The 23,279-nt window shown below is 42.3% G+C and overlaps 2 protein-coding genes across 2 annotated transcripts; one reads left to right on the forward strand and one right to left on the reverse strand.

Moving 5' to 3' along the window:
- Positions 1–13,258: 13,258 nt before the first annotated feature.
- Positions 13,259–18,037, reverse strand: GGTG_05068 (hypothetical protein). The gene is made up of 8 exons (XM_009222867.1): positions 17,458–18,037; positions 16,388–17,401; positions 16,185–16,296; positions 15,861–16,115; positions 14,888–15,806; positions 14,326–14,820; positions 13,790–14,257; positions 13,259–13,703 (listed from the first exon to the last, which is right to left on the reverse strand). The coding sequence occupies exons 1-8, from the start codon at positions 17,951–17,953 to the stop codon at positions 13,467–13,469; spliced, it is 3,996 nt and encodes a 1,331-aa protein (XP_009221131.1). The 5' UTR covers positions 17,954–18,037; the 3' UTR covers positions 13,259–13,466.
- Positions 18,038–18,428: 391 nt separating this feature from the next.
- Positions 18,429–23,253, forward strand: GGTG_05069 (hypothetical protein). Its single transcript, XM_009222868.1, has 12 exons — positions 18,429–18,881; positions 18,946–19,508; positions 19,576–19,683; positions 19,758–19,963; positions 20,028–20,058; positions 20,122–20,315; positions 20,389–21,313; positions 21,395–21,580; positions 21,675–21,722; positions 21,801–21,903; positions 21,994–22,092; positions 22,165–23,253. The coding sequence occupies exons 1-12, from the start codon at positions 18,534–18,536 to the stop codon at positions 22,183–22,185; spliced, it is 2,832 nt and encodes a 943-aa protein (XP_009221132.1). The 5' UTR covers positions 18,429–18,533; the 3' UTR covers positions 22,186–23,253.
- The last annotated feature ends 26 nt before the right edge of the window (positions 23,254–23,279 follow it).

Genomic DNA, 23,279 nt, shown 5'->3' on the forward strand with positions numbered 1-23,279 from the left:
CGCCCGTGCATTTAACGCTCCCCGCTTTCTGCCGGGCGGTCTCGCCCGTGCTCCTAACAAGTAGCGATTAAAAAAGCAGCCGCTGCTGCATTTCTTTCCCTTTCCTAAGCGCTTTCCCGTAACCTTAACGAATCCAATTTCGGTTTTAAAAATAAAAGCGATAATATGGCCGTTTAAGCGCTATATACCCGGCGGTTCGAATTTTTTATATTTGGGATTTTAAAAATAGTTTGCGGCGACCCGCCCTTACGGGCGTAAATAAGTTCCCGCTTTTTGGCGTTAAAATAAAAGGTTGCGTTATTTTGCTTGTTGGTATATAATATTATTAGTAATTAATAAAATCGTTAAAAGGTTTTTTCGATAAGGTTTAATGTAGGTTTGGCTTTTTGGAGCCGGGGCGGTTAAGCCTTTTATTTCCTTTTCGAATTCGCCGTTTCGTCGCAGCGTTTAACGTTTTCCTGTTTTTTCCTTTTCTTTTCCGCTTTTTCCGCTTACGTATCGATAATATCGTTCGATAAAGCGTAGCTAAAAAACCGTTTTATCCTTATAAATTACTTTGTAACGATCGTTGCTTTATTTGGTTAGTTTAGCGAAAATTTTGCCGCCCCTTTTATTGCTTGGAAAAGTTCTTTTTTTTGTTTTTGCAGGTCCGGGCAATGTAATAATACGTATATTACCGTTTCCGGGTCCTAACCGCATTAACACGTTACGGTTACGCTAAAAACTTTCCGGAAAGTTAAATAGCCCCGAAGCTTTAACTTTTCCGTTTTTAACTAAACCAGCAACGAGCTTTGGGTTTTGTAAAGGTCGCGGTAAAGGTTTAAAATCTTTTTATCGGGCTGCTTTTTATTAGCTTTAGCGCCTTTTTTGGTTGCTATAACGTAGTTGTACTACCTTTCCTTCCACTTTTTTAGCATCGCTATTTCCGGGTTCGATTTTCCGATCCAGTTTAGCGCTTTTTCCCGTTAACGGAATAACCGCGTGGTTGCAACCGTAAGCCTTCGCTTCCTGTTTTTTAATTTCCGCTGCACCTTTTTGCAAATATTTGCAATTTTTTCCGCCAAACCGCCCTTTTTTAGCTTTTTTTCGAAATGGGCAACGCAATTATTTAATTATATTTGGATCGGGGCCATATGCGTTTTTAATTTTAACAATTTCCATGGGGTTTTTTTATAAGCCCCCGTTATTGTTTTTAAACAATTATTTTGCGTTTTTGCTTACGTTTTGGCCATTTTTTTGGGCCGCAACAAGGTAGCGTCGAATTTATAATAAACCGGGGCCGCGTAGCTTAATGCTGCTTTAATTACGGCTAAGTATAAGTATTTGGTTTTGGTAAACGTAGGTTTTTACGTTATTATTGCTAAGCGCGTAATAAATAGCATTTAAATCGTTATTTTTTCGCGCATTTTTTGGATGTATTGGGTTTAATCCAGCTTAAAATTAATCCAAAGGCTTAATATTCGCATTGCTTTTTTTATTGTTTTTGGTTTTACCGTAACCTTTTTAAAACGGAAAGGTAGCGTTAGCGCGGGTTTTTTCCTTTTTGTTAGCCAAATTAATTAGTATTTGGCCGGGTCGAATTTCGTTCCAAATTTTTTTGCCCATTTTAAGCATACGTTGTAAGCGGTTTTAAATTTATTGGTTGCGTTCGTTGCATTGCGGTCGAAATTAATTAAATTGGTATTATTTGCGAATTCCGTAACCGCAACCCTTTTTATTTCCCGTAGCTTTTTGTACAAGCTTGCCGTATAAATAATAAAAAGGATAGGTAATATCGGGAACTTTTGCGGGATTTTGCATAAAATTTTATCCTTTGCCGTATTTTCGCCGTCGAAAAAAAGTGTTATTTTCCGATCGTTTAAAAAGCTTTTAAAAAAATCCAAAATCCATTATAGGAATTGGTATTTTTTTATTTCGTCGAAAAGGCGTATATGCGATACGGTATTAAAAGCGCCGTTTATATTAAATAATAAAAAATTAACCATTGCTTTTGCGTTTTAAACCGTATTTACCATTTTTGTAAATAAACGCATAACCGTTTCCGTAAATTTGCATTATTAATTGCCCATTTATTTGTTGGAAAGTAATTAATAGCTTTTTGCGGCGTTTTTTAATACGAAACGCTAAAATTTTTTCTAACGCTTTTTTTATCGTTTCCAAAAAAGCAATTGGCTTTTACGCGTTTAAAGTATTTGAATTTTTATTGGGTTTTTGGAGGATAATGGTACGGAATTTTCGAAATTTTTTCGGAAAGTAACCGCGGTCCACGCATGCCGTAAATATTTCCGTTAATGCTTCGAAAAATGCCGGTTTTATTGCCAGCAATTCCCCGGTAAAAATTTTCGTTGGGCTTAAAACTTTTTAATATTTTGTACTTTAAAAGGTTTTTTTACGTCCTTTGCGGTAATTTCTTTACGGACGAGCAAAAATTGGGAAGGTGGTTTGGGGTATTCGGGGATATTGGTAATATCCGCCGTTAATATAAAAAAAAACTTCCTTTTTAAGGTTGCTTTTTTCGCTTTTTTTGTCGCCGTTACCCTTTCGCTTAATAATTTTAACAACGGGAGTAACGAAAAGGGAAAAGGTCGGTAGCTTTTGTATTTTGCCCATTTGGTAATGGTCCATATGCTTTTAGCGTTTTGTATAATGTTCGTTTCGTGCATTGCGGTACGCTACGTATACTTTTTCGCTATTTTAATAGCGCTTTTCCTTTTTTTAATAACTTTTTTTATTATTGCGTGGTTGGTTCCCGAACGGTTTGCTTTTTACGTTAATTCGGCCCGGTGCTTATTGCGGAATAGCTAAAAAAAATTTTCCGTTCATTAGCTATAGCTTCCGGCCTTCCTTTTTAGCTCCGGTACGGTTAGGTTGCGAATTTTTAATATTGTTTTTGTAATATCGTTTATTTTTTCGTCGATTGTTTGGGGGTTAATAAATGGTCGTAACGAAAAGGGGATTTTGTTATTCGTTAGGGATTTGGCGAATTTTTTATCGATTTTTTTCCAATTCCAGCCCTTTAAAGCTAATGCATGGAAGTTCGAAATGGTTTCCAAAATTGTAATTACCATTCCCGTATGGTCGTTATTATTTTAACGCTATTTCGACGGCTATTAGGTTTTTAACTTTCCGGTGGTTTAAACTAAATTAATAATAATGTTTTTGCAATAGGGGGCGAACTTTATCGCCGCGTTTTAGCGAATTATTAATTGCATGCCTTATAGCTCCGTTAAACCAACCAATTTGGAAGCCTTTGCATGCATTGGTGCGTTTTTTGGGCGCTTTAATATCCATGCTTTATAATAAAGGTTAAAATCCCTTACCATTAAGTTATTGCTTTTCGGTTCTTTTCCGGCGAGCTCGTCGATAGGTATTATTTAATTTGTAATGGTTGTGCTTTTCGGAAACGGGGAATAAACCAACCAAATCGTTATATTTTCGTTTTGGGTGCCAATTGTAATTTTGCACCAGTTCGGTTTTGCTTCGTAATCCAAAATACGTAGCGTTAATTTAATATAAATAATCGCTTTGGTAATGGGGGGAAAAAAGGAAACAGGCTATAATGGTAAAAAAAAGGAAAGCGCGTTGCCTTTTTTTTAGCGGTTTTAAAGGGATCCCGGTAAGTTGCCGTATGGTCGTTGCGGGGTAAGGTTGTATATATATTGGATTAGCTTCTTCCCGGCTTACAACGGGGATTTAACGTTCCTTTTCGAATCTTTTGGTAGCTTTTATATCGCCAATACGTTAAAGCTGCTTCCTTTCGCCAATAATGCGTTAAATACTTCCGGTTTTTTCGCTACGTTTTATTAAAAAACCTTAAGCATTGGTTTTTTCGTTAAAAAGGTCCTTTTTTGCTTTTGGAAAAAGCGGTAACGTTAACGCTTCCTTTTTATATAATTGGGTGCTAAAGAATTGTATGTTATTGGATAATTGGGAAAGGGTAAGGCTTTTTTGGCTGGCCTTTTTTGTTACTTCCCGTAGCGGTAAAGGGAACGCGGGTATCGCCGGGGAAATGGGTTTCGTCGGGGGGTCCGCGGGGGGGGGTGCGGGGGGGAAAAGGCTTTAGGATACGTAAGTTTTGGTTCCTTACAAATAGCGTAATAATTGCGTTTTTTCGTTTTGCCGTATAAAATTTCCTAAGCCTTTTTACAAATTGTTCGGCCGATTTTGGGAAATTCTTTTTCCGTTTTGTAAGTAAAATCGGTTAAAAAAAGGGTAACCTTAACCTCGCGTCGATTTCGCTGCGTGTAAAGGTTTTTTCGGTTGGCGGGGTTGTATTTCGAATTGCTATTGGTATTTAAAAAAAGGTTATTGCAAAAGGGTTATTGCTCCTTTTTGCTTAATTGGTTCCTTTTTGTTCCCGTATAAAAGCTGCTTTTTCCCGGGGTAAAAAGGGGGATTTTGCCCGCCCCGCTTCCGGCGGCGATCCGGTTTGCAACGATTTCGAAATAAAGGTTATCGGGATTTCGTAATGGGTAAGCTTCGTAAGCTAGGCTTTTTTTTTGCGTTGTTAAATTTGTTTTCGTACCGGGCAATATGGGAAATAAAATGGGTATTTAGCTTTATTATACGGGATACAAAATGCCCCGGACATATTTTTCGGCGACTTTTTTGCTGCTTTTTTCTTTTTTTATACCGCTTATCGTTGTATTTTTTTAATCCATACCACGCACACGCCGTAATTTGCTTATATTGCATGCTTTTATATCCTTAATTTAAATAGCGGTAACATTGCGCCGTGGTTAATTCGGGATCGAAAGGTTGGTATTGGTATGCCGACCCATCCCATCGGAAATAATTTTTTTGCAAGTTTATTGCGCTTTTTAAGCTCGCGATTTGGAACAACGCCGTTACCTTTTTTTTATTACTTTTTTTTTCCATAACGAAACGGTAACCCGTTCGATGTTTCCATGCGGGTTTTTAGCGCTAAATACCTTTATTAATTTTAACCAATATTCCGCTTTGCTTTTATCGTCGAAAAAAGGTTGGAATTTGTTAGCTAGTAAGCCCGTTATTACTAAAGCTATCGTTAATTTGGTAATTTTTAAGCCGTTCGTTTGTCCGGTTGTATTTTAAACCGCAAAAAGCGCGTACCACGTTCGTAGCCGGTTCGTTGCGGCGGGGTTGCCGTAGCTATCCGCAACCCTTTTTATGCCTTTATTTGTATCGTTCGTTCCCGGCCCGGGCCGGCATTTTTTCTCCGCTCGTTAGCGGGTATTAGCATTTCGGAAATGCAAGCGAACGTTTTCCGACGGGTGCTAATAGGCCGCTTTAATTTAGCTTTTACCCAATTCCTTATCGCAAATTCGCTTAATTTTTTCGGGTTTTATTTTTTAATTTTTTATTTCCGGTAATAATAAGGATTTTATCGTCGATCGTAAATGTTATCGCCCTTTTGGCTTTTATCGCTTAAAGTGCTTTAGGAACGGTTTGCGCTTTTGCGGTTACTTAAGCCTAGGTTTATTTTTTACCTTTTCCGTTTGCGGCCGTAACTTGCTGCGCTTGGTCCTTTTTTTTAATATGGTTTTAATTCGTTTAAAGGATTAAAAAATTGTTTGGGTCGCGTTAGGGTTAATTGTTGGGGTTATTAAAGTTGCGGTCGTTTGGTTGGTCGCTTTAACGTATCGAACGAATTTCGCGATAATTTTAACGGCCGTAATTTTTCTTTTTTTTTATTAAGCAATTGGAAGTACTTTTTTGCAAATTGCATCGTTGCAATAATTAATTGGGTTTTTTTTGGGCTTGCGGTTGGTTTTTATCGTAATTGTTATTGGTTTGGGTAATTCCCGTCGCGTATTGCGTGCTTCGATTGGTTAAGGCCAGTAGCCTTTTTTATCGACGCCGCAACGGCGCTTTGGGGTATTATCGAGCTCGTTTAGCCTTTAAGCAAATTGGCGTTTCCGGTTTTCGTAATGGCTTTAGTTTTTTTGTATGTTATCGTTGTCGTCGCGCGCAAGCAGAAAACGTTTTTTTTCGGAACGCTTTTACAATTTGCCGTAAAAAAAGTTTGGTATATGTTTTTGTAAATTTAGCTTTAGCTTAATATAATGGTTTAAATTGCTTTTGTGCGGCGGCAAGCCCGTTGCTTTTTTTTTGTCGAACAAGTTTGCAAATTTTGCTAGCTTTAAAAAAAGTGTGCCTTTTTCCGGGGCTAAATTATTTGCTTTTTTTGCTAGCAATTTGGGTATGCCATATCCGTTCTTTAAGCGAAACGATATTAACGCGGTAAAAGCTATCGCTTTAATAATTTTTGTTATTTTTTTTAATAACGTTTCGCAAAATTCCAAATTGCTTTTGTTTCGTTGTTGTTAATAACGTTAATAAACCGTTATAAACCAATTCGCAATGGTTAAAGTTGGTTTAATTTTGCTTTATTCCCGGTATTGGAAATCCTTTATTACCATGCCCTTTTTAAAGCCGATTCGGAATTTCCCCGTTTATAAATTAAGCATTATTTTTTTATGCTTTATTTATAGCAAGCTTAAAATTATATTTTTGGGTATGCCCGGTATAATATAAAAAGCTATTGTTAATATTTATCCGTTAATATCCATTTGGCATTTAATTATATATTTAATGGATATTTTTATGCGTTTTAAAATTAATCCCAATGTTTTTAATGTATTAAAGCGCATTAGCTTTATTTGCATTTTTATTGCAAAGCTTTCGCTTATAGCGGCGTAACAATTATAATTAAAATCGATTTGTACGTTAATAAAACGGTAGCTATTAAAAATTACAAAAACAATAAAAAGTAAACCGTTTATATTTCGTTTAATTTTTTTTATATTTGCTATTTATTGCTTGCTTAATATTAATTTAATGTTGCTTTGCTTGCTGCGCTTTTTTTTTCCCCCGGTTAAAATTTGCGCCGAAGGTTATTCGTTTTCCAATTCGTATTTTTTTTTAATAATTGTTGGGGCTATTTTGGTTTGTAATTTGGTGGTTAAAAAAAGCCTGTACGTTTTTAACATGTATTTCATTTTGTTACAACGGTAATACGCTTTTTTTCGCTTAGCTTTTAGCTTTTTTAAAATAGCTTATATGGTTTGTTACGCTTTTTTACCGCTTTTGCTTTTATTGCTTTTGTGCTTTTTTGTTTTGGAACGCGTATTTTTTACCGCTATTTAAGTATTGTTATTTCCGTTTACAACCGGGGTTAAAGCGTTAGCTAATAAGTTACCGCGGTAAAAGCGTTGTTTTATATCGATCGTTTCGAAATTTTGTGCAATTATTTGGAAAGTATTAACTATTTAATTATATAAATTGGATTTGCCCAATCGTTTTACGGATGCTTTTCGTATTTAGCGTAATACTTTAAATTTAAAATAATTAATTTTAACAAATTCCAACCAATTTAATTTTTTTACCGTTGCAAATTCCTTTTTAAAATAGTATAAAAAGGTATTAAATAATTGGTTTTATTTTATTTTAAATGCTTTTAAGCGTGCTAATGTTTGCTATTGCTTTAACGGGTTATTAAATGTTTTTGTTAAATATTGGAAAAATTTGGTCGGGTTATAAAAAGCTTCCAATTTTTTTCCGTATTTGTAATACGTTTGCGCGATTGCTTGCACGTTCGGGGTTAAGCACGCCCAAATATATTTAAATTAATTTTTGCTATTGCCGATAAATTCCGCGTTTTTGTCGAATTTGTAATTAATTAATTGCTTTTAAATTATAAAAAAGCTCCCGTTACTTCCGTATAATAAAGGCTTTTTTACCGGTTTGCGTTTCGATAAATTGGTTGTATTTATCGATTTAATGCTAGGAAAACGCGGGGATTTCGGTAAGCTATTTGGTATTAAAAAAGTTATATAAAATTGTAAAAAAATTGTAAAAAAAAGCAATATTCCCGTTGCGGTAAGGTTTTGGGTCCTTGCTTTTGTTAACCCAAATTGCTGCATTTATATTATAATGTTTTTAATTACCGTTGCAAATTCGCTATAGCCGTTAATTTGCGTCGTTTTTAATTAGCTGCTTGGTTAAGCGGAAAAGGTTTTGTTAATGTTAAAAAAGTTGCTTATTTCGTAAGTTTTTCGTTATAATCCGCTATTTCGCAAAAAAGATTTCGTAAAAATGTAATGGGTTAAACCACTAGGTAATGCCCGGTAAATGCCGAAATGGTGTTATTTTACGAAATAAAAAAGAAGAAGGAAAGGGTTGGGTCCTTGTTTTTGGGAAAGTTGGGGCGGTTTTTATATACATAAGTTTCGGCCCAAAGGGGCACCCTTTGGGTTACGTAATCCGTGCTTAGCACGGATTTATAACACATTTGCGTTATAAAACGTTAATTACGAAATTTTCGTACTTTTATTTTCCGTTTTGTAATGGGTATTTTTGTTATAATTGTATAAGTTAAAATGGTTGTAATAAGGTTGTGCTTTTACGATTTTTCGTAAAAGTATATTACCGCTTCGGTTAAATATAAAACGACGTAATTTGGGGGTTTAAACGAAAAGCTAATTTTGTTTTGCTTAATGCTTTTGTAAAAATTATTAAGGAATTTGTTTTTTAACTTGCTTGCGCTTTAAATTATGCTTTTGGTAATTGTTCGTTTTTTACCGCTTTTTGCGTTATGTTAATTGGTTAAAGGAACGTTTTGGGCGGTAATTACCGGGGAAGCATAAATTTCGGAAATGGCAATTTTATTAACTTTTTGCTTTAAGCTTTAAATAATTGTAACGCTAAGTTTAGCGTAAAGTTTGGCTTTGCATTTAAAGTTTGTAACTAAATAAAAATATCCGCTAACCTTTTGCTTAATATTTTTAAGTTAAAAGTAAAGAAATAAAGCTTTTGCTTTCGGAAATAATTTTGCAAAAATCGTTAAATCGTTAAATTTACCGCGTTAAAATCCGTTTCCAACCATTTGCTAAAGTTTTTTTTAAAATTGTTTAATGTATTGTTAGGATTTAACTCCTTCCGGTTGTTATACATTTATTTAATAATCCATGTATTTTTGGCAATTGTTAAAGCGCTTGTTAATTGCTTAGCAATTTTGTAATTAAAATGGTTAAAAAAGGAAATGGAAAATTAACAATAAATTTAAAAGTAAATTTAAAGCGTTAATAACTTTTTTTGCATAAAATGCTTATTTTTTGCAAATTGGTTTTGTATTTTTTAAGCTTTAATTTTGTGTATTAAAAATTGCTTAAGCGAAGGATTTTCCTTTTTTTATAGTAAAATAGTAAAAAGGATGGTAAGTGGTATTATTTAAAGCAATTTGTTTTAGTTATTTAAAGCCGGGTTAAAATGTTAGCTTGGGAAATTACATAGCGCCCTTTTTTAATGCTTTTTTAACTTTTGTAACCGAAAGTAAATAAAAAATGCGCTATTAAGCGTTAAACCGATAATTTTTTGCTTTTAAATCTTTTACTTAATATAATTAATTAAAGGACCCTTTTCCTAGCTTTTTTGTATTGCTTTTCGCAATATTAATTAATGTAAAAAGGATTTGGGGGTGGAGTTTTTTGCTCGCGGAGCTTTAAACAGCGTAAAATTAAGCTTTAATAATTATTAAAAAGTAAGTTAAGTTAAAATGTTGTATTTAAGTTTAAAATGGAAAGAATTTTGCTTAAAAAAAAGGACGGATTTAACCTTTTTATATAAAGGACAAAGGAGCTTTAATAGCTTTATGCACAAATTATGGATTTGTGCATGGGGATTTTATAAATTCCGTAAATCCCGTGCATGCGCTTATTTAGTGGGTTCCAACATATAAAACCTTTTACAAAGCATCGCAATTTTATAAATAAGTATTTTAACCATTTTACTTTTTAAAGGGTTTTTGTTAAACCGTTGGTTTTTGCTTTAACAATTTTATAAGTTATAATGCTAACTTTTTTACATTTCCAATTAATAAAACTTTAAGTTAATGTAAAAACAAACTTATTAATTAATTTTGAAATATTTTTATCCTTAGCAAAATCGCTATCGTTAAATCCAATTAATATTAATAAATTCCCCGTTATTTTAACATTTACAAAGTTTATTAACATTAACCTTTTTAGCTTGCTATATTAAATGGTTAAGTTTTAAGTGCTATTTAAATATTTTAATAAGTTTTTTGCAACGTTAATGTAAATGTTAGTAAGCTTTGTTAAATAGCGTAAAATCCATTAAACAGCGAAACCAATATCCGGGCGGGTTAACAGCATTAAGTACATAACGGTTTTTATAATCCTTTGTAAAAATTTAATTTTAATTAAAGTTACAAAAAATTTGCTAATATTATTTAGCACATCCGGTTATAAAAGCATATTAAAGGTTTGAAAATTTTGCAAGCCAAAAATAGCAAGCATTTTTTTAATATATTAGTTTTAATAAATGCAAAAAAGCTGTTTAAGCATATTCTTTTCGATTTAAACGCTTAAAAAGTAACTTGCAAGCCCGCGGCTTTTTAACGCATACATTTTATGTAAATTTTATTTAAAAGTGCTAATAAACTTAATATTAAGCCCGATAATTAAACAATCGTTTATAAAAATAATTATAAAGTGCTTTAAATAGCAATAAAATAAACCGTTAAATTAAAAATAAAAGCAAAAAATCCTTTATCGTTAAAAGGTTTTTTTTTAGCTTATTTTACCATTTACAAAGCTTTTGTTTCAAACCGTACAATGCTTTTTGTAACAAAATTACTTAATTTTTAACAAGGTTATAACTAAATTGCTTAATTATTTTTTTATTTTAATTAATGCAAAAGCTACTCATTTACTAAACCTTTTTAAAATCGTAAAGTAAATTTTTACATCGAAATTATTATTTAAAAACGCTTTAATAAAATCGATTTGTTTAACTTCCCAATTTTTTGCTGCAGCAAAAGCTAAAAGTATTGTTGAAATTAACAAGTTATGTAAAATGCTACCTTGTACTTACCCTGCACTTACTTTGCACTTCCCCACGTTATTTAACATATATAAAAGGCTTACGCTAACAATTTACGCTTAAATGCAACTAAAAGGAATTTATATTATTACAAAAGGTAAAAAAAAAAAAGCTTTTGGTTAAATCCCTTTTCGCGAAAAAAAACCCAATTCCCCAGTGGGTTGCTGCTGGGGCGTTACGATGTAGCGTTGCAGGTATAGCTAAAGTTTTTACGAAATTGCTGCCCGGTTGTAACGGCGTAGCTCCGGCATAGCCAAAGTTACTATACGGGCTTCCAGCTCGTAACAATACGGTAGCGAAAAAAAAGCTTTTTTGTATAAGTAAAATGCCGTATATAATAAGCATAAAAAAATTAAATTTATTAGTTTTATACGTATAATTAAATGCAATAACGTTGGGCGCTATTGCAAATAGCTTTAAAATGTTACAATTAACAGCCCAAAAAAGGCGGCAAACCCCGCTTTCTTAACAAAAAGGAAACAAGTTGGGGTAAATTACGTAACATCTGGGTTAAGAACTAATTAGTAATAATTAAACGGGGATAAATTAATTACAAGCAGCAAAAGTAATTAGCAGCAATTAATGCTATTAGCTTTAATTATTATAATTAAAGCCATTTACGGTATTTATAACTAAATGGCCCGAATATAAAAAGGAAGGGTTTTTTACTGTTTTAAATAATTTTTAATTAAGGCTTCGGCATTAGTTAATTTAAATTTGCTTCCAAGTATCCTTTGGAGCAAGCATTTAAACCGTACCCAAGTTATTTTGTAAATCCCTTTAATCGTTTAGTTACGTGCTACAGCTTGGTACTCCTTTGGTGCCTTACCTTAGGACAGGGTTGGGAATTAAGTTAAAAGTTATAAGTTAAATTCATAACTTTTGTAAGTAAGTTAGTTAAAGGTAACGGTGTAACTAACTAATAACTTACTTAAAAAAAGTTAACTTATTTAATTAACTTAATTAATCATTTTAAGTTAATTTTTGCATAAGTTTTTTCATAAATTCACATAATCTTTTGCATATTTTTGCGATTTTTTTTAAAAAAATTACTTTATATATAAATAAAGTAAAATAAATTTATAATTAAAATAAATTATAATAATAAAAGTAATAAAATAACAATAAAATTAATAATTAAAAAAGTAATAAAAAAGCAATAACTTAAATTAACTAATTTAGTTACTTAAGTAAGTTATTAGTTAGTTAAAATAAGTTAAAGTTACCGCCGTAACTTTTTTAGTAAGTTAAAGTTACGGTAGTAACTTAACTTACTAACTTAATTCCCAACCTTGCTTTAGGAGCAAAGGCTTAACTGTAACATAAAACGGAAAAAAATGCAAAAAATAATCGTTTAATGCGGCTGGTTTCGCTACGCCAATTTCGATAATAAATTTCCGTTAAATTATTTAATTATTAAAAAAATAAAGCATAAAGCTAAATTAACATTATTAATTAATAAAAGGTATAGCATGCTGGGAAATTATATCGAAAAGTTATTAAATTAGCGTGCGCCTAGCCAATTCGCTTTTCCGTTAAACTTGCAAATAATTGTACAAATCCCTTTTTTGGAAATTAACCTTAAAATTTTTATTTTTTCCTTTGCTTTAAAGCTCGTTATAATCGCTGCCGGACGGAAGCCCGCTTTCCAAAAAGCAAAAATCCGTCCATCCTAAACTTGCAAAAACTTACGCTTAAAGCTTAAAAAAGCGGCAAGGTTGTTAGCGAAAAAGTGGTTGTATTTAACGTTAATAAGCCGGATTTCGATTTAACCGTTGGCCGTACGCCGGAAAGCCGTTTGCCAAGTACAATTCGTTTTTTTCGTGCTTGTTTTACGTTTTTTTACTTTGTGCATATGCTTAACGGAAGCGGTTGGGTTAAAAATGCCCGTTTTAGCGCATTGCAATTGGGTGCGGGTAATTTCGTTAAAAGCTTTATTTCGGTAATTATTTTTTAGCATTAAGCTATAGCTTTCCGCGTGCGCGCGCGTTTTTAAAGCATCGAAAGCTTTATTGCGCGAAAGTTAAATAGCGTTAAAAAGCATTATTAACTAAAATAAAGCCGGATTAATAAAAATCGCCGATTTTTTTGGTATTAAGGATTAAAATTATTGCAAAAATTAAAAAAGCGGAATTTTTTTTTTAAAGGATTAAGCTTTAATAAAAAAAGCGGGCTTTTAATGGGTTCGGCCTAAGCTGGATTTATGCTTGGATTTGCTTGTTAACCGGTGCAAAAAGGAACGGCCGTGCTAGCAACCGTGCAATACGGGGAATTAAATTATTAATTTTATAAATTAACGTAATTAATATGGAAAAATATTCCTCGCCATTTGGGTACATTTAATTTGGCTTGTGGGACGGTGTGCGGCGATGCTCGCACGTGTGCACGGATAAACACGGGGTTAAATAATAATACGCGCGGGGTAATATAACACTCCCCTTTCTCTTGTGTATACGCCGAAACATTCTTTTTTATATTTTTTTCTTGCTCTTGATTTTTGCCCCTAGAGTTATCCCAAATCCAAACCCCACCATTGCAAAACTAACTGGCTGCAACATACCGCACCGTACGACAGCATATTACTACACGCCGTGTCCTAAGCGGTTGTATGACCAGATGCGGGCGCGCATGTCGCCCGAGCCTGTGGCAAAGTAACCGCCCGCGGGGCTAGGCGCGACCGAGATGACAGAGTTCTTATGGCCCTGAAGCATCAGCTGGGTGCTACCAGTCCGCGGGTCCCAGAACTGCATACCGCGGTCCTTGGAGCCAGACATGACCCATTGGGCGTCGGGAGTTAAGGCGATGCTTAGCACGAAATCCTGTACGCAGAAGCACCAAGCGTTAGTGACATGCAACAGGCTAGGGTTGAGGCCGGAGAAAGGCAAAAATATGGGGGAGATAATACCCTGTGTCCCTCCAAAGTTGTGACGCAACGAACACCTTTAGGGCCCGGGATCGGCATTCCGCGAGGGCTGGCAAGCTCCCACATTTTTATGGTTTTGTCCAAACTGCCGCTAACGAGGTCCTTGCCGTTGGGAGAAAAGGCGACACTATGAACGCCATCTTTGTGTCCATCGGGGCCTTCCAATCGCTCGACGAGGAACCCGGTTTGGGAATCCCAAACCTGGACGCTTTTCCCCATGCTTCCGGCCGCTATATATTTGGTATCGGGCGAGATCGCAACGGAGGTAACGGCGTCCTCGAGAGTTAGCGTTAACACGTTGCCGCCAGTTTCAATATCCCAAAGCTTAACGGTCCGGTCTTTGCTGCCAGATGCGATGGTGCGACCGTTACGTGCAAAATCGAGCGAAGAAATTTCCTGTTCGTGGCCTAAGAACTGGGTTCGAACCTGCTTCGACTGGATATCCCAAACCTGTATTGCTCTGCGTGTTAGCGCTTAACTGCGTTACTTAACCCAAAAATGCACATGCTTCAACTTACCCGGATAAGCTTATCCTCGGCACCGGTGGCTAGATATTTGCCGTCGGGGCTAAAACAAACGCTACGGATGTACACGTCACCGATGTTTTCGTCCTGCAGTATACAAAGCTTCTCGCCGGTCGCGGCGTCGAAGATCTGAGCGGAGCGGTTGCAGCCCGTAGCGACGTACTTGCCGTCGGCGCTAAACCGCACGCAGCACACGACGCTGTCGTGCTGGAGCGTGTGGAAAAGATCCACGTCGAGGATGCGCGGCACGTTAGGGTTAAAAATAACGAACCAATCATCCCGCAACTTCTTGTAATGGGCGGGAAGGCGCTCGACGTTAAGATCGCCCAGTGAGTTGCCCGGCTGGGGCGGGTGCGGCGGCTGCGCGGGGAAGTTTCCCGGACCCGGCGGGGCTTGGGGATGCTGCTGAGTCTGCTGCGACCACGGCGGGGGAGGAGGGGGCGGAGGCCCGGCCAGCCCCAGCGGTGGCTGGGGCGAGGCATGGTGATCCTAAAAAACACAGATGTCAATAAGCATATCGGCAAACGAATGAGTTCAAACAGCGGGAGGAAATTACCGTATTATTTATCGCTGTTTTCTCACCGACGTTCGGCCGACGAGATGAGGATCCGGTTTCTCCTTGGTTACGCTGTGTTTGTAGTCGAGGCGCTCGTCGGATTGTCCTTCTGCCGCTTGATGTTTCGTGGCGTTCACGGATGTGCTTCTGCAGCCCTATCGTAGAGCTGAACGGAAGATATTGGCATCCCGGGACAGAGCAACGAACTCCCCGGACGTGTGCCATCTCATGGTGCTCGCGGTCGCTCTCTGACTCAAAGCCCAGAGTCGCGTGAGGACATGTTCGCAGCCGGCAAGTGAAGGCGGAGCTCCCAAACTGTTCCTTGAAGAGCTTAAGCTCGTCGGCAGAAACACCTTCAACAGCGTGTTGGCAGAGGAGGTACCGAGTGGTAGCTTGGTATGAAGAAAGAAGCTTCGAGATGCCGTCTTTGATCCCCAGGCCAGGGGGACTTTCATCTCCAGCCACTGGTTCAGAGTTGGCAAGGATTCGTAACTCCAGTTTGTCGAGCGACGCTGCCTCAAGGGCGCTCAAGGCACAGTGGTATAGCTTTGGGTACTGCTGCAAAGCAACGAGTCGCTTGTCAACGGTAACAAGCCTCGATTGGGCCGCTTCTGATGGCGCCGAAATTCCATAGGTCTCGTCCAGCCGCAACACCAGCTGATGGACAAGCTGCAGGGTGCGTAAAACCGCCGGCTCTGGCGTCGTGCCGATTGACAGGAGGTCATCAAGCCAGTGCTCTGTGGCGTACAGATGAAACCCGTGAATGCCCTTGACAACTCGGATATTTCGTGCGCTCTCTTGATACTCCTTGCTAAACACATGCATGCCTGAGATCAAACACGATGTGGCCGCTCGGCAGTGTTCTAGCACAACGTCTTGCCCGCGGATAACGAGCCCTAATGCAGGGCCCTCGAGAAATCTGTACTTTGCCGTTAGGTTAACCTAATTTGTGGTCATCTAGAGGGACTCTTACTCCTTGATCGACGCGTGAATGAAGGTAAAGGTGGTGTCGCCCCGCTCCACCACGAAAGCGGCACATTCGTCCAGAAGGTACCTCGGGGCAAGGTATTCAACGGCAGCATCCATGGCACTAAAGGAGACTGCCGAAAGTAGTTCGAGGAGTTTCAAAGGTCGCTTCGCGAAAGCAATCCATCCCAGCACGCATCTGATGCGGTCCACTGACTGAGCGTCCAGGCGGTTAAGGATCCGTGTCAGTATTTGCTGGTAGCTAATAAATGTTAAGAGTGCTCAATTAGCCCAAGCAAGCGTTGAGAGTTTTGGGATGCGAGAAACTTACAACTTGGTTACCTTGTCTGGGAGATCAGCCACGGAACGTTTAACTTCGTCGGGAGAAAAGAAAATTTTGGCGGTGATGTGGTCCAAGACCAGCCGGGCGTAAAGGAACATTCCTGAATATACTTTGTGGTTAACTCTCTGCTTTCCGCATTTCTCGATTTTGGCGTCTCGGAAAAAGAGACATGGCGGACCCTAGAAGCTTACCGTCTGCTCGGGCAGCCACAGCGTCTGCGAGCTCGGCAATATCAGCGTCCGTAACGCCGATTTGTGCCAACCGGGTGTGGACGACGCCAAGTCTTTGAGTCGAGTATGCATGGATGGCGTCGTGCAACGAGCTTGTTTCATCTCCAAGAGACAATGTCCGACAATGTCGAAGCCCGGTGGTTAGGGCGTAAGAAGCGTGACTGGAAATAAGGACCTTAACGGTAACATTCTCCCACGTAGAAGATTTGGAGGTGATCCGCTTCATCAATCTGAGGAGTGTCGACATCTTCTCTTGGGCGCACTCGTCGACGCCATCCAGAATGATCCAGATATACCCAGCGTTTTCCGCATCCTTGGTCATGCCTTCAAGCAACGACAGGAGGAGCTGTTCGAGGGCGGAAATGGAGGGCTGCTTCTTTTGCTGTACAAAGAGATGGTAGACGTGGGAAACCATCTCCGAATCGATGCGAAGGAGCTGGAGGAGTATGGACCGGAGTATCTGGTCGAGCTTGGTGGAGGAGGCAAATAGATACGTGCAAAAGTGGTGGATGACGGGTATATTGGCGGCCCTCAAAAAGGCGACGAGGCGGGCGGAAATGGTGCTTTTGCCCCAGCCTGGAGGTCCTTTCAGCCACAACATGGGGGTCTCTGGGGTTCGCCGGAGCCATGACTTCATTAACGGGTGGGAGGTCACCCAAGCGCAAGTCCCCGGATACTTTTCGCCTTCAGAAGAAACCTCGTGGAATATCGAGAGCTGGTCCTGCTCATCGATATTAAGCGCCGAGGTGATGGACAAGAAATCTTTGGCGGATCTTTCCTGCTCGGCCTGCTTAAGGCTTTCCAAGTGCTCCTCTCGCCACGTCCGCATGTCCTCGCGCATCCTTCGAGCTTCGAAAATGTCGTGTGCCTTTGCGTTGGACTCCAGAAGCTCGCGGTGGCGCCTTAAATCCTCGAGAATTCCGCTAAGGCGGTGTCCAAAGCGGCCCCAGGAGCTCATGAAGAGTAGTTTCCACCCTGGGTTTGGACCAGTTAGACATGGAGTCGCCGGGAAGCGGGGAGCCTGTACCTACCAGTTCTATGCACGTAGATGTATGCATGTTTGTGGAACTCAAGGATATTGGCGTATATGACTGCAAGCGTATCCTGGAAGATGGCGTTATCCCTAAAGGCATGCCCGAGAAGCTGGAACGACTGTAGAGAGCATGCGAGCTCCGAGTACCCCTTGAGGATCTTTTCCAAGGCCTCGGTCAAGTTTGATGACGCCCGGAGGATTTCCGTGAGAGGAGCCCAAAGCAGCTTCAAGTAGGGGGCGCCGCGACATAGCGACTCGGCGGCGTTTGAGTAGCGCTCCAAGGCGTCGAGGAGGGGCGCCAGGCGCCGCAAGTTGCGGAGCGATTGCCGGGCGGCGAGTTGCTCCTCAAGCTCCGTCGCTGCTTTGCGGACATCGGCAAGGTCAATGCTTTGGAAATCGCGCGAATGCGTCGGGTCGAGCGATTTTTTAAGGTCGTCGTAGGCCTTCTTCATAGTCTGCCCAGCGAAGGCCGACGGCGCCGGACGCAGCGGCATCTTGGCGACACCGCGCGGGAAGGAGCTGTGCTGCCCGCGTCTCTGAACTGGGACTCAGGTATGTTACGATACGGAAGAGGAAGACTGAGAGAACCCAGGGGGTGCGGGGTAGAGCATGGGCTCCGGGCCGGCCCCTTACAAGCCGGGCGTAAGCGGATTGCAGTGGTGTGAGCTGATGGTTGCTGAGCTCCAATCTTGGCGCCACTGTCGGGCACTCAGCTCTACTTACGGTACTGACTTCTCCAATAGAATGATCGGAATATGCGCCCGAGTTTTTCTACATGCCGATGAGCGACGCCACACCCAACCCGAGTCTGGTTGTGACACCGCCCCTATCCGACACTCGGCACTCGCTGGTTCGTCGATTGAAGCAATTGCTCCGCCCTCTCAGCTGATAATTACTGGGGTGGCAGGCTGCTCCCGGGTTGGGTTTCTAGCTTAACTAACGCCGCACCTACGCGCTGCTGGCGGGAGTCGCAGCGGAGGGTTTTTTCCTTTTTCTTTTTTTTTCTTTCAACACTGCGGACTTCTCTTTCGGAAGTGACCCATTTCTGGGCGCAGGGAGAAAGACCAGCTCGCCATGGACAACTCTTCTCGCCCCAGTATGAAACGAAAGCGCGTCGAGGAGGTCGACGATGACCGGGAGGGATTCCCACGCACCGAAGCCGTCCAGCCACCAGTTCAATTAGCGCAAAATATTCACGGGACCATCTTCCATCCATCTGGGACGCCTTCACAGCCGCCGGCGGACCCCTTTCCCTACGACTACCCCCCGCCCGTGCCCCCGATCTTGGCCGAAGATAATGCTTTGTACCATCCAGGGGTACAAGGGCCCTCGGTTATGGAAGCGTTGCCACCGACGGCAGAAGGAACATCCGGGCCAGCCCAGCCAAAGGCCGACCAGGCACTCACGGTTTGCTTCGGCATGGTGCGTCCAACACCTACGAGTAACTCCAGCAGCAGCTTCTCCTCTAACTTTAAACACAAGCTAGATCGCGGGCATTACCGGCCGTTGCGATTTGTGCCTGAACAAAGGGCAATGCTTCGACATTTCCATATTGGCGTTTGACAAATTCGAGGCCGTCTCCGGCAGTGCTGTTCGAGGCAAAATAAAGTCCGAGCATGGCCGGGTCATTCAGGGGCTGCTTGATGACCCATCTGTGGTTGCGCGCGGGACATGTGCCCTGGACCAATATCCATCTAAGGGCAAAGCAAAGCAGGGTCCAGGACAGGTCCCATGCACGTTGAACATCACTGTTTACGGCCCTCTGGAAATGTTTGACGAGATCGGAGAATGGGCCCAGGGGCATGACATCTACCTGCAAGACCCTTTAGTCTGCCATCTCGATGTTGTGTACTGCAACCCACACAAGCTATCCTCGAGCTCATCCGATCTCAGAGCATGCCCCATGCTATCTAAGCTGGTATCCAGCAGCAGCAAGCCCCTCCAGTTACAGGAGCTCCCTCAACTACCCGATATCCTGGACTTTATCAACAGCCATATAAACCTCGAGGAGGCCCCGGCGCCTTCGGCCGTTCGAGCGTCCTTGCAAAAGTGAGCAAACTGTCCCACAACTCAATCATTCCAAGTAGGCTGACTGGTAACTCTCCTCTTGACTCAGACATCAGCGGCAGGCCTTGACGTTTATGTGCCGTCGCGAGAAGGGCTGGGACTTTGCTGAGACAGAAGGGGATATGTGGGAGCTAATTGATAGCGATCACGGCCGCATGTATGCCCGCTCAGCACATCCGCACCGTTCCCCCACGCAATTTTCCTTTTGCTTACAGAGCTAATACTTTCTAGGTTCATCAATCGAGTCTCGGGCTCTTACCAGACCCAAGAGCCAGCAGATTTCCGTGGAGGCATTGTGGCAGATCCTATGGGCCTGGGGAAGACTTTGACCATGATCGCTCTCGTGGCGTCCGATTTGGATATTGCGTCGACGTGGGTGGGCATCGAAGACAAGGAGAACATGGATTCTGCGACGCTCGTGGTAGTCCCGCCTCCCCGTATGCACGCATTCCCCTTTCCTACCTTAACAAACGGCCGAAGACTGACAGGAAAAGCTTACAGTTCTGGATACTTGGGAAAACGAGATATCAAGGTGCGTGCTTGGAAGCTTCATACAACTGAGGCGTCAGCACTCACCTAAGCTAACATTACGTAGGCATATTTTCGCTGGGAGGCTGGTCTGCCGACGCCATCACGCAAAAACACGATTGTCCGAGCCATCTAATATCCGAGGCGTGAACGTCGTTCTCACCACGTACCACACGGTGTCCGCTGAGTGGAGGCCAACCGGCCCACTGCAAAGCTCCATCCTCTTTTCGACCAGGTGGCGAAGAATTATCCTGGATGAAGGTAAGATGTGGCTCCCGTGGAAACTACCCTCCCTACCGCATACGAAGCTTATGATGCAATATGAATTTACCAGCACACTTCATCCGCAACGGTTCATCGCGGATGACCCGGGCCGTTTGCGATCTCGACGCAGTCTCTCGATGGGCCGTAACCGGAACGCCGATCCAGAACCGCCTTATAGACCTCGCCAGTCTGCTTCGATTCATCCGAGCGTTCCCCTACACAGATCCCAAACGATTCGACGTCGATATTTCCCAGCTTTGGAGAGATCGGAGGGAGGACGAAGCTGTCAAAAGGCTGACGCTGCTCTCCTCCTGCCTCCTCCTCAGACGGCCCCCAAACACCATCAGTCTTCCGGCTCGGCGCGACACTCTTTGCCCCGTGGAGTTCCTAGGTCCGGAGCGAGAGCTTTACAAGCAAGCGAGCGAGCGGCTTATTACCAAGATTGACGAAGCTTTCCATCAGGGGTCGGAGCTGTCCAGATCCACGTTCTACGTCAACGTTCTCCAGCAAATCGAATCACTCCGCCTTATCTGTAACCTAGGCACCCAATACCACACGCGAAAGGATCCTGAGGACACGGACGCGGCATCCACGATGACATCCAAAGCCAAGTGGGCAGGCCTAGCACAGAGAGCCTTCAACGTGGAGCGCGACCTACGACTCATGGTTTGCTTGCAGTGCGCCGACACCTTCGATACAGCAGAGGTTGCCTTCGAGGATCCATTTTCCCCGCATAGAACTACCGCGCTGCTCTTTAGCTGCCTCAAGTACCTGTGCTCGGACTGCACCAACAAGCTAAAGCCGACCGACCGGGGCCCCGGCTGTGGCCACTCGCCTTCCTGCCATTCAGCCGAGATCTCCATCAGCAGCACCGACCGGGAGGACCTACCGGAAACTACGCCATCGGACTTGCACGACTTCCAGCCAAGCGAGCTCCCGTCTAAGGTGAAGGCACTGATAGATGACCTGAAACAGTTGCCTCTTGATACCAAGAGGTGAGTATCTTGCCTCTCTCATGGGCTTACTATCATTCGAAGCTCTCTCTAACACCTATGACCGGGAAACCGGCTGGACAGCGTCGTTTTCTCTAGCTGGAGAATGACACTCGATGTTATCGAGAGGGGCCTGCGGCAGGCAAAAATCGGTGTCGTCCGTTTCGACGGAAAGGTGCAGCAAAGGGACAGGAAATCCGTCGTTGAGAAGTTCAAGGCCAATGGGAATGTCCGCGTGATGCTTTTAACTTTGTCATGTGGTGCAGTAGGGTACGGTAGTTCTCTTCGAAGGGGGATACTGCATAAAGGGGCATTGCCTTTTACCTCGGTCTCTTGGAACTTGGCTAACCGACTTTCTCAACAGGCTAACTCTCACGGTGGCTTCTAGAGCTTACTTGATGGAGCCGCACTGGCAAGTTCAAAGCCTTGAAAGGACGAAGGCTTACGCTTTGACAAAGTCGTCGATCTGACAAAGAACATCCCTTTCCAGGAATCCGACTCTGGAGGACCAGGCCCTCGCACGGATCCACCGCATTGGCCAGGAAAAGGAAGTAACGACGGTTCGTTTCTACATCCGGGACTCCTTTGAGGAGGTAAGTGACAGCCTAATGGCGTTGGCGGATGGGGGGTGTCTTCTTGGTTCCAAGGCGGGGGTGCATTTAGCTCACAATTTGCACTGCCAGGAGATAATGAAGCTCCAGCGAAAAAAGAAGCAGCTGGCTGGCGTGCTTCTTTCGCCGCACGACGGTGGGAACACCAGTGGCAGCTGGGATCGCCTACACGTATGTCCCGATTACTCAGAATCCCAAGGATAACAAAGTAAGCTCGAGGGTTGCTAATCTAGCCGATGACAGGAACTTCGACGCCTCCTCTAGATATCTAGCTTTGGTTGTGTGGATATCAAGTGGGTCCGAGAGAAAATGGGGGCAGCCTCGGGACTTGACGTCGCTGAGGGAGCTGTAAAGGAAAAGTTGGACATTTCGAGGGATGCAGGTGGAGGAGGCTGGACTCGCTGGAGCACTTTGTGGGAGCACCAGAGGAGCACCATGGGAGAGCATGGCGGCAGAGCAACGAGGGGATGGCATTTCTAGCTTGAACAAACAGCTGCCGTCCCGTGGTTACGTGGAAGGCTATCGTCCCAGGCTCGGTCCGAGGCCGGGCTAGCCATGAAGACGGGAGGGGGTTTTCCAGCATGGCTTGAGCCTTGCAGTGCTTTGGAGAGCCTTCGTGAAGTCTGGCGGACATCCTGGCGGCTACAAAAACGCTGTCCTGGCGTCGACTACTTGGTGAGCCGCTGAGGCACATCACGACAGTTCTCGTGGTGTCCTTTGTCGTAGCCATTATGTGGATGCACACTCCCCGCAACGTTACCTTGCAATCAGGATTCATGTCAGCCGGCATTGAGAACAGGCCGTTCGAGCCCTGCAGCTTGTCCACCCCTGATTCGGTGTACTGGATTCAGTGCCTCGGCTGCTGCCTGCCTCCAGATATCATCTCAGCATCTACCGAGGAAACAAGTTGAGACACTAATCTCCGAGCAGCATATCTGGACAAACAGCGACACTGTTGGCAGTGGAAGCCAAGCCCCAGTGGCAGTGGCAGGCTGCAGCTGCCGTAACCCCTGCTAGTCGAGGAGGTCTGTGTCGACCAACGGGCCTCCAATCTTGTCCAAACCACGAGAGAAGGAGGCACTGCAGCCAGTCACACCACGCATTGCTTTGCTGCTTTTTTTTGTTATTTCCTACGCACCTTCTATCCCTTCATCTGTCGCAATCCGCTCGTCTGGGCATGTCGACATCGATTTGCTTTTCTTTCAGCCGCACTAGGAATAGCCACGATCTAGGTTTGCCGTCAGCCCTCTACTTCCGCGCTAGCCCATGTCCCATCGCCCAAATGTTCTGGTCTAATGCTTGATGGTATCATGCTGCCTCCTTGACAGGCACTCCACGCGCTCGCAAGCTATCAAGCT

The sequence above is a fragment of the Gaeumannomyces tritici genome (genome assembly GCF_000145635.1).
Source record: "Gaeumannomyces tritici R3-111a-1 unplaced genomic scaffold supercont2.2, whole genome shotgun sequence".
Lineage (NCBI taxonomy): Eukaryota > Fungi > Ascomycota > Sordariomycetes > Magnaporthales > Magnaporthaceae > Gaeumannomyces > Gaeumannomyces tritici.

What these genes read in the sequence shown, in the direction of transcription:
- GGTG_05068 (XM_009222867.1), bottom strand. Translation starts at nt 17,953, where the DNA reads ATGCCGCTGCGTCCGGCGCCGTCGGCCTTCGCTGGGCAGACTATGAAG. An exon ending in CATCTACGTGCATAGAACTG is followed by an intron (nt 17,402 to 17,457) that starts GTAGGTACAGGC and finishes GTCCAAACCCAG; the next exon opens with GGTGGAAACTACTCTTCATG. An exon ending in TGTGGCTGCCCGAGCAGACG is followed by an intron (nt 16,297 to 16,387) that starts GTAAGCTTCTAG and finishes AAGTATATTCAG; the next exon opens with GAATGTTCCTTTACGCCCGG.
- GGTG_05069 (XM_009222868.1), top strand. Translation starts at nt 18,534, where the DNA reads ATGGACAACTCTTCTCGCCCCAGTATGAAACGAAAGCGCGTCGAGGAG. An exon ending in CGTGGTAGTCCCGCCTCCCC is followed by an intron (nt 19,964 to 20,027) that starts GTATGCACGCAT and finishes AAAAGCTTACAG; the next exon opens with TTCTGGATACTTGGGAAAAC. An exon ending in TGGGAAAACGAGATATCAAG is followed by an intron (nt 20,059 to 20,121) that starts GTGCGTGCTTGG and finishes AACATTACGTAG; the next exon opens with GCATATTTTCGCTGGGAGGC.